The sequence below is a fragment of the Octopus sinensis genome, linkage group LG21 (assembly GCF_006345805.1).
Source record: "Octopus sinensis linkage group LG21, ASM634580v1, whole genome shotgun sequence".
Classification (NCBI taxonomy): domain Eukaryota; kingdom Metazoa; phylum Mollusca; class Cephalopoda; order Octopoda; family Octopodidae; genus Octopus; species Octopus sinensis.
In genome coordinates, this window is record NC_043017.1 from 9,786,853 (window position 1) to 9,806,417 (window position 19,565).

Consider the following 19,565-nt stretch of genomic DNA (forward strand, 5'->3'; position numbering starts at 1 on the left):
GAAAAGGAAAATAAAAATTGTGAGATATTTCTTCCTTTCTTGGAGACTTAACTGAACAAAATCTTTTGAATACTAAGTTCATATTGTTACCTCTGTTTTATAAGGTACACCTGTTCCCTACACAGCAACACACACACACACACACCTCTCACATACATCTCTTTCTCTCTTGAAAACCCATGTTCTACTGCACAATTGTATGACCACCCCAAGTGTTCTGCCACAGAACATCTTAACCATTTAGCATTCAGATTTCTCTGTCGAATGTAATGCTTATTTAGCCACAATGTTTTCAGTTAATCGTGCATTATCTCGTAGCTTTGAGATTTCGATGATGTGATCATTTTATTCTTAGAATGACATTGTGGGATAGGTGTGAAAGGTCAGATCTGGCCCAAATTTAAGCATAAAACAGAATATTTGTTGCCAGATATGGCCACATATCTGAAATGCTGACAGGTTAAATGCATTGAAACATGGGACTACGTGGATAAAATGTGCAGACCCCTTTCTCATTACACACACATAGAAGTTGTTTGAATTGAGTAAAACATGTTGTTTAGCCCCAAGTCTGTCTGATCAACACAGATTTGTGTTCAGAAACCTTGTACTTGTGACTATCTCATCTACAACCACATTGTTCGTGTTTTCCTTTTATATATATATATATATATATATATATATAATAAAGATGCAATTTGTGGGAGATTTGACTGTCATTTCTTGCAAACTGAGCTATCACATAAAAGCTCTCATTTAGCCTCTTTCAGAAAATATAGAATTAGGGGTTTATTAGGTAGGGGTCTGAACATTAAACCTTAACCCTGTAAATTTCTTTTTATAAATCTCTGTTTTTCCCTCTGCTACTCCTGCTGTTAAGTCCTAGGTTAGCCATTATCCAACAGAATTAAAAAGCTTTCCATCTGTGGTCATCTTTTTCCTATTTCTTTATTGTGATTCAAACATAGGAAATTCCTAGACCCATATTAGATCTAATGTGTACTTTTCTTTTTTCAAAAACATTGGAGTGTGATTTGAAGGGGTTGGCTGTCTGGTTAGGAAATTTGCTTAGCATGGCTTGGAGTTCAGTCTCACTGGTGGACACCTTGGGCAATGTCTTCAACTGTAGCCCTGAACCAGCCAAATCCTTGTGAGTCGGTTGGGGAGAATGGAAACTGAAAGTAGATTTGATGGATATATATATATATATATATATATATATATATGAACATTTAATCCATAATTGTTACTCTTGTTTCAGTCATTTGACTGCGGCCATGCTGGAGCACCACCTTTAATTGAGCAACTCAACCCCGAGACTTATACTTTGTAAGCCCAGTACTTATTCTATCGGTCATTTTGCCAAACCGCTAAGTGACGGGGACATAAATACACAAGCATCAGTTGTCAAGCAATACTAGGGGGACAAACACACACACAAACACACACGCACATATACATATATACGACGGGCTTCTTTCAGTTTCCGTCTACCAAATCCACTCACAAGGCTTTGGTCGGCCCGAGGCTATAGTAGAAGACACTTGCCCATGGTGCCACGCAGTGGGACTGAACCCGGAACCATGTGGTTGGTAAGCAAGCTACTTACCACACAGCCACTCCTGCGCCTGTTAGTCTGATGAAATGTTATTTCACCTCTAGCTCTTTGGGAACAAAATATATTTTGTCAGACCATCGATTATGAATTAAATGCTTATTCAATGCATTATGCTAAGTGGCTGGACATAGCTTTATTGAACTTGTTCTCACTTCTTGTAATGTGTGTTGTATGTATGTGTGTGTATGTCCTTGTCTTGTTGTGTGATAGTTGTAAACAAGTGTCACCCAATATCATAGAAGCAGTGTTTTTCATTTCCAGAAAACATTGTCAGGCCGTGGGGAAATATTCCCTTTGTTGGAAACATACAGGTGAAGGTTGGTGACTGGAAGAGCATCCAGCAATTAAAAGTCTGCTTCAATGAATTCACCTGAGACAAGCCTGCAAAAGGTAGACATTAAAACAATTATAACGAAGATTCTAGCTGGCCCAGCCTCTGTAAAGGGAAACCCCTATTGGCTGCTCCTCTCCTGCTACTAACATTATGGCACGTGGCTGAATGATTAGGGTATTGGTTCACAGTCATGAGTTTGATACCTGACAGTGCATTGCAGCCTTGAGCAAGACACTTCATTTCACGTAGCTCCAGTCTACTCAGCTGGCGAAAATGAGTAGTAGCTGTAATTGAAAAGGGACAGCCCTGTCACACTCTGTGAAGTACTCAGCCACTTGCATGTTAACTTCATAAGCAGGTTGTTCTGTCGACCAAACCAACTGGAACCCTCGTCATCGTAACCGATGGAGTGCTGCTAGTTTTAGCATTATGGTGTTGATATTTGCAAGTTTCTCAGAATTATCCGAATTCTCAAGAACTGAGCAATATTCCCCTTCTTGAATAGGATAACAACATACTGCAAGGTCTTCTTTTTTCCTTTTCCTTTTTCTCTCCCACCCATAGCAATTGGGCTGAGGGGGCAGAGCCACAACTGCAAACCAACAAATAAAACTTATATTTATATTCTTCTCGCAACAACAGATGGAAGTTCTCTGTAGAATAAGGATATGCATATAGAATCACACAATGCTGCTCTTCTTGATGGTGGTAATAGTAGTAGTAGTACTTCCGGTTACCCCTGGAAACTTGCTGAGGCTATTTTTGTTGTTTATTTAATTTATTTTTTTGTGTCCTGTAAGACCAATCCTTAATATAATGATGGTAATTATTTGCTCTACATTAGGCTCATGGTAGGATTTTGAGTTGGTCTAAAAGACCTATGATCAAAAGTGTTCCAGCCATGGCCATCCTGTCATTCTTTTTTTTTTTTTTTTTTTCCCCTGACATTGTATATATAGGGCTAACATTATTTGTGTCCATTTAAAAAAAAAAACATAGTAGTATGTATATTCTGAGCAAGACTTGGCTGCTGTTTTTAGCAAGTTGAATAACCATGTAAAAACTCTCTCTTTCTCTGTCTGCCTGTCTCTCTCTCTCTCTCTCTCTCTCTCTCTCTCTCTCTTTGGTTCTAAAGATTCCTCCCTCATCGGTTCATAACAATGCGAGTTGATTGGACAATATCCACAAGCTACTGTCCAATCAAATGATGGTCACATTACACAGTTTGTCCAATCAAATGATGCCATTACTCGGATACTCTGAGTGGAGTTATAAATATTCCACCACCTACCTTCTCTTCTCTCCTCCTCCCCCTCTCTCACACATTGATTTTATGCTGAGGCTATCACGTTTATCTTTTACTTGTTTCAGTCATTGGAACGCGACCATGCTGGGGCACTACCTTCAAAGGTTTTAGTCAAACAAATTGACCTCAGGACTTAGGTATTTTTTTTTTTACAAAAAAAAAAAAAAAAAAAAACTGGTAGTTATTCTGTTGGTCTCTTTTTGCTGAACTGCTAAGTTACAGTGAAGTACACAAAGCTGACATTTGTTGTCATGCTGTGAGTGGAGGACAAACCCAAAAGACCCATCCATACACATATGTATATACACTATATATATGACAGGCTTCCACACAGTTTCTGTCTACCAAATTCACTCAAGGCATTGATCAACCCAAGGTTCTGTCGGCTGGGACTGAACCCCAAACCATTTGGTTGCAAAGCAAGCTTCTTAACTACACAGCTATACTAGCATCTATAATTAAAAAAAAAAAAAAAAAAAAAAAAACAATGACTTTGCAGGTTGCTTCGATGCCATAATGCCAAGCAGTGGAATGGTTTGAGAGACTTCAACAACACCAGCTCCACGCTGCTTGTCTTGAATGTCAGGACCATAGGCTTTTGAGTCTTAAATTGTGGAACCATCAAAGCCTCTGTTCCAAGATTGAACCCCTTAAGGTCCCCTCCAGTAAGCTAACGATGCCTAATTTGCAGTCACCAATAAAACAAAAAAATATTTCAAATATTTCATCAAATTCTTGATGAAAATGTGATACACTTAGTGCCAAAAAGAAAAAAAACCCTCTACTAATTATACTCTAGTCTATGGCTGCTCCAGCTTGTCCCACCTGCCTCTCTCCTTGACAAACTAAATCATTTTAACTACTTGATAAGCAGTTGCTAATCGAAATAAATGGTAAAATTTCCTGGTGGTATCAGACCCCTTTTTTCTGCTTGACCCACTAAATACATGTGCCACAAGGGTCAACCTGGTTTGCTAGTTTCACCAGACAGTAAATCCCTCACTCCATTGTCTCGGTAGATTAATGTTGCAGTATTTTAAGGACCTGAACTTCTTTCTTCCCCTTAAACCTCTTTCACACACTCACGCATGTATAGATTCCTAGCGCATGAGATCCCAGATGTTGCTACTCAAAAAGTTTCTTCCCCTGTCTCTATGTGTTCAGAGTGAATCACCAACTTTGAAAGAATAACCCCTACTATGTGTAAAGTATTTATTTGCCCATTTCTAATATATTTGTGTATATATATATATATATAGACTTGGTGCATAAAAGCATTCTTATTCATATTGTTAATTGTTTTACCTGCTGGAACTGTTTAGTGACAGACATCCAGTTTCATCACAACAGCTGGAACTCCCATCAATGATATAGAGAATATCAGTGTCTATATATATATATGTATACACCAAGTAAGTTAGGGGTTGTGGATCCAACCCACTAAGGAATAATACTTATCCAATATACTGTTGGTATAATACCCAAGTGTTTTTAATTGCAATGCAATAAACTTACTTATTGTATTAACCCTTTAGCATTCAGATTAATTTGGCAAAAATAATCCTTATTTATTCACATTAAAAAAAAGTTTATCTGATATTATTTTGTAACTTCAAGATAGGAAAGATATAATTGCTTATTTTTAGAATGACATTGCAGGGTAGGTGTGAGATGCTGGTTCTGGCCAGTTTGAGCATAAAATGTGTAGAATATTTGGGCCAGATACAGCCGGTTTAAACACTAAAGGGTTAAATGGGTGAAGGTAAAGAAATATTTTACCATTAATTTATATTACAAATAAGAAAATGGAGAAACAATTTAGTTGGTTCATCGGCTTTCAGATATTAGGATGTTGACTTATTTATTCATTTAACAAAAACAAGAACCCTTAATAACCTTAAACTTCCTTTAAAACTAATAGCCTCGGTTTTTATGTATATATATCAGTCAAAGCTGATGATTCACTCAATAACTTGCAATCATGGTGAGAAATTTCAAGTGGCAACAATGTGACTCACTGTTTTCCAAAAATTGAATATAACTAACGTATTGAGTCCATTTTCTCCTCTGTGTGTACATCCGAATACAGTGTGAAAGAGATAGGAGAGGAGAGATGTCACTCCTTCCTGGAGAGTGTGATAATCCATTTCAAGGCTGGTTCACACACAGCTTCAGTCAGCCTACCTTAAATTTAATTTCTGTTTCTATAGTAACGTGTGGGTGAAAGCACATTCTTGATATCCAATAACAAACAGTTGTTTTCTTTTTTTTTTTTTTTTCTTTTACTTTGTAAATTTTAGACCTTTGAAGACTAAAAACAGAAAATATTTAAAAAGGAAAAAAAAAACAAACAAAAATTAAATGACTATAATTTCCAGCACCCACTCACCTTAACTCTTTCTTCTGATCTTCAAAAAACATTTTTTTTAATAAGAATAACTGATGGCTATATATATATATATAAAAAAAAATGAAGTAATTGAAAAAGACTGTAAAATGACAAAAAAAAACCTGTTTTAGACTGTGAAAAAACCCCAAAAACAAAGACCTTCTTTCATGGAAACGCTGTTTTTAAGGAGAGTTGATTTTTCCCCAGCCACCACCACCACCTTTATTTTTGTTTTAATTATTTTGTAATTTACTTTAATAATTAATTATTACTTTTATGACTGTTCAATTATTTTAATTAACACGGACAGTGAAAGTCTATTTAATGCAAAAAAGAAACAACAAAAGATTCCCCGACCCCCCCAAACAAATTTCAACCCTTATTTAAATTGCTGTTTATTTTCGTTCTTATTTTGTTAGAAGCTGTGAAAGACCAAGGAAAGAAAAAAAAATATTTGTAACTGTTGGCTGCAATTTTTATTAAATTTACTTTTCATTTGTAATTTTTTTTTCTCTCTCTTTTCAATTTATTGTATATAGGTATGAGCTCGGATCAAAAAGTATTATGGTAACAGATTCCTGGCATTCACCCAGGCGGCCCGGGTTCGATTCCCGGCATGGGAACACATGTTTATAGGCGCAGGAGTGGCTGTGTGGTAAGTAGCTTGTTTACCAACCACATGGTTCCGGGTTCAGCCCCACTGCGTGGCACCTTGTGCAAGTGTCTTCTACTATAGCCTCGGGCCGACCAAAGCCTTGTGAGTGGATTTGGTAGACGGAAACTGAAAGAAGCCCGTCGTATATATATATATATATGTGTGTGTGTGTTTATGTCCCTGTTACTTAGCGGTTCGGCAAAAGAGACCGATAGAATAAGTACTGGGCTTACAAAAGAATAAGTCCCAGGGTGGTGGTGCTCCAGCATGGCCGCAGTCAAATGACTGAAACAAGTAAAAAAGTAAAGAGCCAAAGCATGCAGAGCAAAGGCCACAGATTGAGCTTGAACTCTGTCCTGCATGCACACCAAGGTATAATGTTCTTGCTCCCTTCTGCTGATCATATCAGTGCTTAGAAGTAAAGTAGTGTGTGGTGAGTGGTCACTTCAGCTGCCCAGGATCTCCCTGATTGGGTTCCTATGGCTATCCTGAAACCAAGGTTCATTCTTTGCTTTGGAAGATCCCAACGATTTCAAGATGCCAGCAGCATGTACAAAGCAGCATCCATACATGGTCAATACCAGTGCTGGCCGGACTGGCTCCCATGCCAGTGGCATGTAAAAAGCACTCAGTACACTCTCGGAGTGGTTGGCGTTAGGAAGGGCATCCAGCTGTAAAAACCCTACCAGATCAGATTGGGGCCTGGTGCAGCCTCCTGGCTTGCCAGTCCCCAGTCAAACCGTCCAACCCATGCCAGCATGGAAAGCAGACATTAAATGATGATGATGAGATCTACGAGAATGCAACGAGGCAGCTGCTCACTACACCAAAAGGAGGATTCCAGAATGCTTCCATCTCTGGAATAATTGTGACAGATTGAAAGGAGATTAAATGCTGAATTGATGTGTTGTAGTTTTCTTTTTCTATAGCACCAGTCTTGATACTTTTTGATCTGACCTCTTACTCGTTTAAGTTTGTGTATATATGTCTTTACTTTACAGCCAGGTGCGCTTAAGTTTTTATACCACCAACCTTGGTTCAGTTGATTACATGACTATTTGCTTTACATACTTTCAATACACAAGAGGACTAAGAGCACTTTTTCCTGCCATAAAATTAAACAATCTAAGGGTGGTGAGCTGGCAGAACCATTAGCACGCCGTTAAATTCTATTTGGCCAGTCTCACAACTAAAATAAAAGAGAAGAGTTAAAGACAAAGATTGAAAATAACAAAAAGCTGGAAATTTGTTTATTTTATGAATTGAAGGTGAAAATAAAATGGAATAAATTTGTGAAATGTAATATTTATAAAATGACTGTCACTCTTCCACACACACCTACAATGGAGTTTCTAGAAATAAAACAAGAAATGGTCACAGAGCTGCTACCATCCACACACACAGTCGAGGAGTCCTTTATAAATTATGACCAAGGACAATGCATCCTGGTGACACTGGGGCATAATTATAGGCGAGTCCATTTATATTGTACAAGTTTGATCACTGCAAATTCTGTTTGGCATTTTACAGGGATGCAAGTGGGGGAGAGGAGGGGAATCCTCTTCATTTTTGATCCACCTGTTGTAGTAATGTAATGTTTTCACCTTTCAGCAGTATGCGACCTGAAAAGTAAAGGAAAATATAAAACAGCAAGGAAGGTAAGGGAGAAGAAATACAGACAAATAGAAAAGAAAAAAGTGACAGGTTCAGATAGCTTTGGTTGTTTTGGATACCATTAGCTCAGATTCAAAGTCCTAAACTAGTCATGGGGCCCCTTTCAGAAGGGCTTCCAAATAGGCCCTTTGTAATACCAAGGAACTTTTCAGCACCCTGCCCCCTCATACACACATGCATGATATGGCAATTGACAGTTTTGGTACTAGAGCAATACCCCACTTTACGAAACCCTGGGTTTACAAGTTATATGAATTTTATTTTCTGTTCACAAGTTCTCGCTTTACGAGCGTTCTCTGGGAATGAATTAACTTGTTTGTTTAGGCATTGCTATATTTCAGAGAAGACAGAATAAAATGGAATTGAAACACTTTTATATTTGTCAAGTCTGTAACTATTTCATTATAAACCACAACACTTGTGGTTTACAAAATGAATACAGGCTTGGAGAAATGTTAACACTTCCCCACTTGAAACTGTACCAAAATCCTATCACAGCTGTTGAAATCACTCTATTATTATTATTATTATTATAAGAAGCAGAGCTTGTTTCAAATTTAAACATCAGTGAGATTAAAACAGACAGAATAGTGAGACAGAGTTGCTGGTGTTATGAAGTAAAACAACAATACACAGTGGTGCCACCAAAATTTCTGCTACATTTAACAGGGCTTAAGAACAGACAGTTCCTAGGCAATCCTCTTGGTCAGTTCTGGAGGACATTTAGGCTGGGAACCATGGATAATTTCTAAAAATCCTTGGAAATGCTGTCGGCTGGGCCAGCCTGAGATGTGTGCACTCAGTGTGGATAGAATTCTGCCATATAGAAGTACAGATAATACTGTGCCATACAGAGTTATACAGACAAAACCATGCAGAGGAACCGTTCCATTGTGTAAGTGGTAAGTCAATGGATCTCTGTCAATATCACTGATTGTTGTTCATTTGTTTGACCAATTGGATTAACATGCAAAGGGATGAGTATTCTACGGGCACATGCACTTTTAATATAATCATGAGGCAAAATCCTCAACAGTGTGCGTAACTAGGTTGAACCTTTGAGTCATGGGTACAATCCACCCAACTGGCCTCTCTGCACAGCAGACACTGGAGCTATGTGCTGCCCCTTGATTAACCGGACCCCGTTAAACTGTCCAACCCATGCCAGCAAGGAAAACAAACGTTAAATGATGATGGGATATAACACTGAGTAGAAAGTGTGCTAGGTTTACGATTAGTATGTTGAGGGCTTGAACAAAGGGCACACAGTAGCCTTCAGCAAAGCACATCATTCTAAGTTGCTTCAAGTCCGTCATCATCATTTGGACATCTGCTTTTACCATGTTTGCATGGGCTGGAAGGATTTTACTGGGGGAGATTTTCTACAGCCGGATGCCCTTCCTGTCACCAATCTTTACCCATTTCCAAGGGAGGTAAGCTAAAGTCAAGAACTAGCAGCAGATGAGAATGGGGTCAACTCTGTCACGAGCTGGGAATCTTATACTTCCAATTACATAAATGCCACAGAAACCCAGATAAGCTCTGACCCAACAGGATTGTCTCAAATCATAAACATTTTTTTTTTAATTCTTTACAATGTTAAATGTAATGCTTGTCTTTTTAACATTGTTCTGAATTAATCACGATTTATCTCATAGCTTCATGGTTTCAATGATGTGATTCATCCTTTCTCAAAATGACATTGTAGGGTCGGTGAGAAAGGCTGGATCTGGTCAGTCTGGACAAAAACAGATAGAATATTTTGGCCAGATGTGACTGGTTTAAATGCTAATGGCTAAAACTCCATAGGGTTGGTCTCCACAAATACAGAGGAAAGAAAAACTAAAACACAAACACCTACCCAGCTGTTTTCTGGTTTTTGTCTTCATATAAACCTCTTCAGCATCATCCAAACAGAGATTCATGTATTCATCAAAACCCTGCAATTTAAACAGACAACACGTTTAACAATGTTATTAAAACACTCCAATTTCGCATCAGGCAGTTTATACAAGTTCAATTCAATTCTACAAAAGCTTGACACTGTTCCTCAGATTTGAGAAGGCATTCATTAATACCTATTTCTTTATTACCCACAAGGGGCTAAACACAGAGGGGACAAACAAGGACAGACAAACGGATTAAGTCGATTACATCGACCCCAGTGCGTAACTGGTACTTATTTAATCAACCCCGAAGGGATGAAAGGCAAAGTTGAACTCAGAACGTAGCGGCAGACGAAATACCGTCCAGTATTTCGCCTGGCGTGCTAACAGTTCTGCCAGCTCATCGCCTTCATAAATACCATTGAGTTTTGTGTTTAACTGGGACTGAATTTTATTGTGAAGATGTGTAGCCGGTCATTAGGGGGTTGCATTCGCAGTCGTAAAACCATGGTTTCAATTCCTAGACTGGGTGGTATGCTGAGTAATTGAACAAAACACTTCATCCAACATTGCTTCAGGTTCACTCAGCAGTAAAATTGAGTTCCAGCAAAAGCTGGGAGGTTAACCCTGCAATGGATTGGTGTCTCGTTCAGGTGTGTATTTGAAAGTGGTGGGGGAGGATTTCAGCCACTTGCATGCCATGGAAATCGGATCAAACTCTGACCTTATGAATCATAGGGCTCCTATCAGACCTAAGCGAACTTTATTTTATCGACCCTCAAAAGGATGAAGGGCAAAGCTAACCATGACAGGATTTCAACTTGGAGCACAAAAAACAGGAACAAATACCACAGGGTATTTATTGTCCCTTGCCCTAATGATTCTGCTAAACCACTGCCTTCAAGGGTCTGAATTAACAAGGGTTTCCAACTTCAACACAAGGACAGCAGTTTTGAGGAGGAGGGTTTAGTCGACAACATTGGCCCTAGTATTTGACTGATACTTTATTCAACCCCAGAGAAATGAATGGCAAAGTTGACCCCAAAGTGATCTGAACTCAGAATGTAAAGAACCAGAAGAAATTTCTACACGGCATTCTTTCTGACGCTCTAACAATTCTACCAGTTCACTGTCTGAAATAACAATAATAATAATAGTTTCAAATTTTGGACACTAACCCCAGTACTTTACTCCTCTGTTTTACCAACCCTGAAAGGGTGGGTTGGGATTTGAACTCAGAACATAGAGATCTAGAAGAAATGCTTTGCAGTATTTCTTCCAGTTCACTGCCTTTTATGTGTGAGAGGAGTAGTAGTAATCAGTAATTGATTATCACTGACAAAAACACAAACGTAGTAAAAGGCAACAGCTGAAGACGTGGATATCTGAGGGATATCTGTGTTAAATGTTATAGAAAAGATCAATGTCAACATGATGTGAGATACCAGATGTCTTTACAGTTTACTATCTATCAGGTCATCAGTAAATGTGGTTTTTTTATATTTCTTTTATTTTTCAAAATTATGATAAAGTTCTTTTTTAATCTAAAATATATAACCCTTCATTTTCTACAATGCTCTTCTTCTGTCTATCTGGTACACTTACAAGGCCCCTCCTCCAAAATTAACTTGTCTGTGACGAAAAATACTCCTCCACTACTGTTCTGACCTCATCTACAAAATTCATATTATTTCTGTCCAAATGATTTTAAAGACTGTGGAATAAGTGATAATCAGATGGAGCAAGGTCTGGCAAATATGGTGGGTGGGGCATCGTTTCCCATTCAAACTGCTCCAGCCCTTTGAATGTCATCCTTACTATGCATGGCTGAGCATAATCTTGATGGAAGGACATCTTTTGTCTTGAAACCAGATGGTCATTTTCCTTCTAGTGCTGACTTAAGTCACTCAAGCTGCTTACAATAGATCTGCTTTATCATTTGGTTTGGGTTTAAAAGTTCAAAGTGGATTAAACCCTTCATATCCCACCAAACAAGTAATACCATATGTGGATGAAGACCTTTAACCTGGGGTGCAGGTGTTTCCCCTTTCTCTACCCACTGTCTTCGGTGCTTGTCATTTTTATAGAGAACCTATTTTTCGTCACCAGTCACTATTCCGTCCAAAAAAGGTTCATTTGTGAGGTGTGACAGCAAAGAAGAGCACACATTAACTCTCTCTCTACACGCGATTAAACTTGGAAAGTTTGTGCAGAACCCATTGACCAGATTTGCTGACTTTTCCGATGGCATGCAGGTGTTGATGAATAGTTGAATGACCAAATCCAAGCTTCTCTGCTACTTCCTCAACAGTTACAGTGGGATTTTGTTCCACAAGAGTTTGCAAGACATCCTCGTTGAGCTATACAGATCTTCCGGGAGAGGCTTGTCTTTTAGGCTGTAGTTTCCAGCTTGGAATTCCTGGCACCACTATTGACACTGGCTTACACTTATTGTCTGATCCACATATACTCCATTAATATTCCTCGCACTGTTGCCTTTATTGAATTCATAAGCAAAATGACGAATATGCTCTTTTGTCATTTTCATTATAGCTTTGAAAAAATAACTGTCAAAATCGAACTGCACTTTTTAAAACTTGCACTAAGAATAAGCACAAGGTAAAATTACTACCTGCTTTTAATGCAAGTTGATGATTCAAGTAGTTTATCCCATCTCCCTTCGACTTTTAGTTCATGCAATTGAAAAAACCACATTATTTGAGATGACCCAATATATATGTATGTGTATATATATATATATATATGAAACAGCTACTAGCAATAACTATTTACTTTTAAATCACAGTATTGATGGAAGTTCAAAATAAACAGCCAGTATTGATAATCAATATCTTCTTTTCGGGCCTTACAAAAAGTATCGAGTCATTTATTCAAACAATGTTTAGTGTAATAAAATACACAAGCCTATAAAGCAAACAATTGTACACGCATTTACATCATATACACACATCTATGCACTTAGGCATGCATGGTGATTGAGCCATCTTCGCAGATGTTTTTTTTCTCTCTCTCTCTCTCTCTCTGTGCTTTCATGCTGTCAATGGTGTTTCTGTCTTTCCGTCTTGTGGAGCCACATGGCTTGGAGCACATGTGGCAGAGGAAAAGTTGTTAACTGATAGTTGTGCTTCCAACTGATTAGGTCTGTGTACGTCACCACATTTCCATTACCGTAGGACGTTCAGTGGACAGAATAACAAATGAGGTCACCATAAAGAGACATCTGTACATAATTGGATTATAGGGATAAAAAATTCCAGCTAGTAATGAGGCTCTGGTTCAACTTAGCTTCAAGAAAGCAATGGGGATGCATAGGAGACAGAATGCCAGCCAGGGCACCACTGTGAGCACATCTACATGCTCATGGCTTGCAGGCCACTTCCTATGAACCTTTGGCAACATCCAACAATGTGGCAGACATGGACACAGTTAACCTCTGCATGCTCTCCTCCCACCATAATTGTCGGAGACCCCTTGGACTGTGACAGTCACCTACATCGCACCAACTGATTAGGTCTATACAAGTCACCACATTGTCCCATAGGACTTTCAGTGAAATAAGATTTGTAGTTTTTTATTTCATGCTGACCACTTGATTAAATCCTTACGGTGGTTTTACCCTTAATTTTGTATAAAATTTATATATGCTCCTGATCAAATTGCATTCACTGTGATACTATTTTGATAACCAACTGCTACTTGTTTCCAAGTAAGGCCACATTTCCCCAGGACCAAACATTTCCATCGAAGGTTGGAAACAAAGGACATCATTTACATAATGGTGACACTCGTTCACAACAATCTAATGATTTCAATGTAAGGAGACAGTAATACACAAACACACACAACAGGCTTCTTTCAGTTTCCTTCTATCAAACCCACTCACAAGACTTTGGTCAACCTGCAATTAAAAATGCTTCAAAAGACGCAAAAGAGTTGCTAACAAGAACATTCAATTGTAAAATCCTGCCACAACAAACTCCTTGTCTAAATTCATTCTAGTAAGTAAAAGCAGACCTTAAATGAACAAAATAAACTAGGAGCTGCCTAAGGGAGGTGGGGGATACCAAAAGGGGCAACTATGCACTGCATGTAGTGTTTGTAAACTGTTTATTTCAGAGAATCTAGTTGAAGTGAAAATATATATATATATATAAACAGAGAGAGAGAGAGCTAGTTTGGCACAGTCCTCTGGCTTGTCAAACTGACCAATCCCTGCCAGCATGGAAAACAGACATTAAATGCTATGATGATGATGAGATATACTTACCACTATACATCCTTCAATTCGTAGGTTAACTTGTTCATACAACCATACTTGGATTCTCGACCTCTGCAAAAGAAAAACAAAAACAAAACAATCAGTTCAGCGCAAGATGGAAATCAATACATTTAAAGTGCAAAGAAAGAAAAAGAAAAAACTCAAGCGTTTTAGTCACAGAGAGAGTATGACCATATGACCTGGGAATGGAATCCATGCTTTTGCTAATTGTTTTAAGGGCCTATGTGATTGTAAGCAAACGCCTTCTTGGTCCTCCAACCAAAGAGGAACATAAAGGATGTGACAGATGGAAGGAAAAAGGGCTGCTTCCAATACTAGCCCAGCACTCATTGGCAGTGTGGTTAAGAAGTTTGCTTCCTAACCATGTGGTCTTGGACTCAGTCCCACTGTGTGGCAACTTGGGCAAATGTCTGCAACAATAACTCTGAACTGACTGAAGGCTTGGGAGTGGAATTGGTAACTGGAAACTAAAAGAAGGCAGTGTCTTTATATGTACTGTTTTCTAGACAACACACTGTGGTTGTAAATGAGCATCACTGTCATATAAGTGAGGTCGTTTGTTTCCAGTCTGCCATGAAAAACATGCCTTGTTATGTGACAATATTAGCCTACTTGGAAACAGGTGAGAGTTGGTGACAGGAAGAGCATCTAGCTGTAGAGAATCTGCCTCAACAAAATGCATCTGACCCATGCAAGTATGGAAAACAGGATGATAATGATGATGATTGAAAGTGGGTCAAGGTGAAATGAAGGACTCTGTTCAAGGACACAACACACCACCGTGTCAAGGAACTGATCTCCCAACCTTATGGTTGTTGTCTCAGCACCCTAACCCTAACAACTAGGCAAAGAAAACAACAGTTTTACATTATATTTCAAGTATTTTAGGGCAACACTCCATCATCATTCAACGTCCACTTTTCCATGGGTCAGATAGAATTTGCTGAGGCAGATTTTCTACAGCCAGATGCTCTTCCTGTTGTCAACCCTCATCTGTTTCCAAGCAAGGTAATATGACTGACATATTTTCCATGGAAGACAGGAAATGAACCTCACTTGTATGATGATGATGCTGCTCATTTAACTCATGGCTAGACAAGGGTCCACACTAACACACACACAGACAGATATACAATAGGCTTCTTTCAGTTTCCACCTGGGGCTATAATATGCCCAGGGTGCTGCATTGAAGCATATGGGAACCGATATTAAGAAAGGCTAAGAAAATATTAGATTTATAAGCCCCAAGATTCACTCAAGCCCATGGGCATATGGCGTAGTGGTTAAGAGTGTGGGCTACTAACCCCAAGATTCTGAGTTCGATTCCAGGCAGTGACCTGAATAATAATAACAACAACAACATTGAAAAATACCTTACGAATGAGAACCCAGGTTCGAAATTTCCCCCAAGACACCTGATGAAGGCTGGAGGGTATATCAGCCGAAATGTTGTGTTAACAATAAACAAGATGAAGACAAATATCTATCAAATGTAAATAATTCCTCATCTCTTAAATATAGAACTGAATAACTTTTTCTCTTTTTATGAGGCAAGGCTGGACAATGGTAATTATTCAAGTTGTCATAAAGAGCTAAAGAAATCTGGATAGAAGCCTTTAATGCAATCATGTTTTGTAACCCTTTTGGGAAATAGCTGCTAGCCTTTAAATGCCAAAGTGCTGCTGTGTATGTTCTTAGAGTGAGATTAGAAGAGAATGGTGGGATCTGGCATTAGTTCTTGTTCCACTTTTCATTTTTTTTTTTAAGCTCTTTTGTAGACAAAAGTTTGAAACAAGATTTTCAAAAAAACTTCAGTTTTATATCTTTTTTACATGTTACCTGTTCCAGTGGCCATGCTGGGGCACTGCTTTGTACAGTACTTGCTTCACAAAACTATTGGACTATGGCCATGCTGGGACACTGCCTTGTAAAGTACTTGCCAGTGTTGATTTGATGGGAAAACAGAAAGAGCAACACATTCCCTCTCTCTCTCTTTCGGAGAGGCACTGAGCAGCTATATGCACACATACACACACGGCAGTAACTTCCACCTACCGAATTCAATCACAAAGCTTCGGTCGGCCCGGGGCTATAGCGGAAGACACCCACCCAAAGTGCCACGCAGTGGGACTGAACCCGAAACCATGTAGCTAGGAAGCAAGCTCCCTAACCACACAGCCATTCTTTAACAGATATTAAAATGATAATATCCGTTAAATGATGGTGAATACTATAAGTGGATATTTTTAGTGTGTTTTTTAACCAATACATATTTAGGATGTTAATCTAGGATATTGATGACAACAGTAAAAACGTAGTCGTCACTTTACTGTCAAGTTCAGATTCAATCCACACTGCATTATCCATGTACTGTTTTTAATTAATTAATTGAACACATGCCATGATTAGTATAAAAAAATAAATATACACTGAAAATACTTACATTTTGTAGGTAACGGAAAATCAAATTCTAAGGAGAAAAAGTTAAGGAATTTTTGATTCACACAATGATTTCATTAAGATATACATTGAAAGGTAAAATCTCTTTGTTCAATGATTGGCATCAACAGGTGATGTTACTTTATAATTAAGACCTTCATAGACAAAAACAAATCACATGGATATCATTCATATTATTTCAATTCTTTTGAAAGACACAGTGACTTAGCAGAACTGTTAAAGGTACTGAAAAACCCAGATTAAATGTGTCATCGTCATCGTTTTAGTGTCCACTTTTCCATGCTTGCATGGGTTGAACCGAGTTTACGGAGGCAGATTTTCTACGGCTAGAGTCCCTTCTTGTTGCCAACCTTCACCTGTTTCCAAGCAAGGTAACATTTCCCCCACGGCCAGACATGTGTCCACAGAATATCGGAAATGAATGACACTGCTTCTATGGCCATGACACTCATTTACACTGGGCACCTTTCAGTTTCCATTTACCAAATCCATTCATAAGGGATATAGAAGACACTTGCCCAAAGTACCACCATGCAGCGGAACTGAACCAGAAACCATGAGGTTGGAAAGCAAACAGCCACACCTTTCATTGTTGGAATAAATACCAGTGATATACTGAGGGTGTATCCTCCAGAATAATAAGAGCAGACTTTGGCGAGGTGATGGTTCTTCAGCTAGGATATCCAGGAGCAATGAGGAGTCTTCAGGTAGGATCACCTAGGATCATAGTCTCTCAAAGAGAGTCACAACACTGTCACATTACATACAAGCGTGTGTTAGCTTCCATCCCCCAGTAAAAAGCAGATCTGGCTACAGAATCTGTCCCAATAAATTCCATTTGACTCATGCAAGTATGGAAGAAGTGTGTGCGTGTATATATGTATATATATATATACACACACACACATGCAACACAGAGGCATATGTATGTCTGTCATACAAGCAGAATCACTTGTTTGAAAACAGCATCATAAGCGGAAAGTGTAACCTCTCGAAAGAGCTGTTCTTCACTCCTGCTCCAGAGCGTCGGCTGCGGGGTCATTCCAAAAAGCTCTACCTGCGACGATTTCATCTCAATCGAAGGAGAGGAGCTTTCTCCATCCGGGTTGCGGATCCGTGGAACAAGCTGCCAGACGAGATGGTGAAGATGCCGACGACCGCTTTGTTCAAAGCCTCCCTTGACCTCAAGTGGCCTGAACTCTTTACACGAACACCACCCTGTACTTAACTCCATGTCCCCCTACATGGCCTTGCTATTTGCTTTTGAGCCAAATTAACTAACTAACTAACATGTCCAGTCCTGGAAACAGGTGAGGGTTGGCAACAGGAAGAGCACCTGGCATTTTGTTTTACCAAATTCCATTTGAAACATGCAAACTAAGTGAAAGAGGACATTAAAAATAATGTTGATGATGTGTCAACCATGGTATGCAATATCTTCCAATTTGTAATTCTGTCAGTGTTGTCTGATGACTCCTCTAATGTTATTCAGAAGATTCAACAAAACAGACCCTCAACAAGCATGTAATATTTGTGGTAACAGAATGTATTGGACAAAATACTCCAGAACAAAGGATGGGTTTCCATGAAATGCCAAACAAAGGACTGCTTCGTTCATTTGTTTAATGCTAGTTTTTCTATGCTTGGATGGTTTTGGACAGAAAGACGTGTAATCTTGTCTTGTCATTATGCAATGATTGTAAATGAACGAGCAACACTATTATACAAATAATGTTCTCTCTCTGTTGCCTACCTTCCATGTTTGGCAAGGAAGAAATATGACCTTGCACGGAAACAAGTGAAAGTTGGTATCGGGAAGGGCATTTGGTGGTTAAACTAAAGCGTTAAACCCGGTCCAAAAAACAAAAGAAAATGTGTGTAATAGGTGTAAAACAACTTCCTCTAAACGAATATGAAAAAAAAAAATGCGCGCACGCGAGAGGGTAGTGGGGGAGAGGCCTCTGAAAATCACATCGGGAATTTCCGAAAGCGTCTGAGGGGCTGACCCGGGCACCAAAACAAAAAAGAAACTAGTGTAATATGTGTAAAACAACTTGCTCTAAACGAATATGACAAAATAAAATGCCCCTCTTAAAACACCTTCCCCAAAAAATTTGGTATATTCGGAATCTACATATGACACATATTGGGAGGAAATTTCATTAAAAAAAATATCCATTATTCTGAAAGTTATAATTATCCAATTATCCAATTCATACATATTACACACACGTTTTTGACTAGAAAAACATGAGAAATATTACGCAATACAAGAGCGGAAATTTATACATTGGTTCGTTGGAAACTTTCCGTCATTTGAAGAACCGTGCGTGGCGACAATGTAAAGCATTAAGCTTCAAATATTCACATATATAAACAATGTGTGGTTACATTTACACATATATGTATTAGCTAGTAGTACCACATATATATATATTATATTATCATGGATTTATAGAACAATCGTCGAACACAGAGACAAAAAACGTGGTTATTTCGTTGACATGTGACGCTACACACGGAAACATATATAGAATCATGCAAGAAATTTAGCAAATTAGTAATCAATACAACGAAAGCAATAGTTAATATTTAAAAATAAAGGATACAATTGGTTGGACCATAACTTTCTGGACCTTCTGACCTCCTTTATAAGCCATGATTTTTGTTTTTAGTTGAGACAAAAAAAGCCGGAGACAAACAATTCAAGGAATGGCGGGCGTACAACAGCAACTACGCATGCGCGCACCGGTAGGAAGAGACCGTTGAGAAATGTTCTCTTTTAATACCGCCGCTTCGTATTCTTATAAAGCTCGAATCCATCGGTTTATTTATTTATTGGTTGTTTTTAGTTTTGTGTGCGTATGTAATAAGAATTATTTTAATTCCAGTTTCAAATGTTTCTCGCGTTGTAGATAAATCGACTCGTTCGATTATTTATTT

The 19,565-nt window shown here is 38.5% G+C and overlaps 1 protein-coding gene across 1 annotated transcript; it reads right to left on the minus strand.

Annotated features, from left to right (window-relative positions):
* Nucleotides 1–7,535: 7,535 nt before the first annotated feature.
* On the minus strand, nt 7,536–19,411 carry LOC115223001 (small nuclear ribonucleoprotein E). The gene is made up of 5 exons (XM_029793426.2): nt 19,232–19,411; nt 16,606–16,632; nt 14,151–14,213; nt 9,838–9,916; nt 7,536–7,924 (listed from the first exon to the last, which is right to left on the minus strand). Exons 1-5 carry the CDS (start codon nt 19,280–19,282, stop codon nt 7,866–7,868), a joined length of 279 nt encoding a protein of 92 aa, XP_029649286.1. The 5' UTR covers nt 19,283–19,411; the 3' UTR covers nt 7,536–7,865.
* Nucleotides 19,412–19,565: the final 154 nt, after the last annotated feature.

What these genes read in the sequence shown, in the direction of transcription:
- LOC115223001 (XM_029793426.2), bottom strand. Translation starts at nt 19,282, where the DNA reads ATGGCTTATAAAGGAGGTCAGAAGGTCCAGAAAGTTATGGTCCAACCA. An exon ending in AAGTTATGGTCCAACCAATT is followed by an intron (nt 16,633 to 19,231) that starts GTATCCTTTATT and finishes TTTTCTCCTTAG; the next exon opens with AATTTGATTTTCCGTTACCT. An exon ending in AAAAACCAGAAAACAGCTGG is followed by an intron (nt 7,925 to 9,837) that starts GTAGGTGTTTGT and finishes TTTACTTTTCAG; the next exon opens with GTCGCATACTGCTGAAAGGT.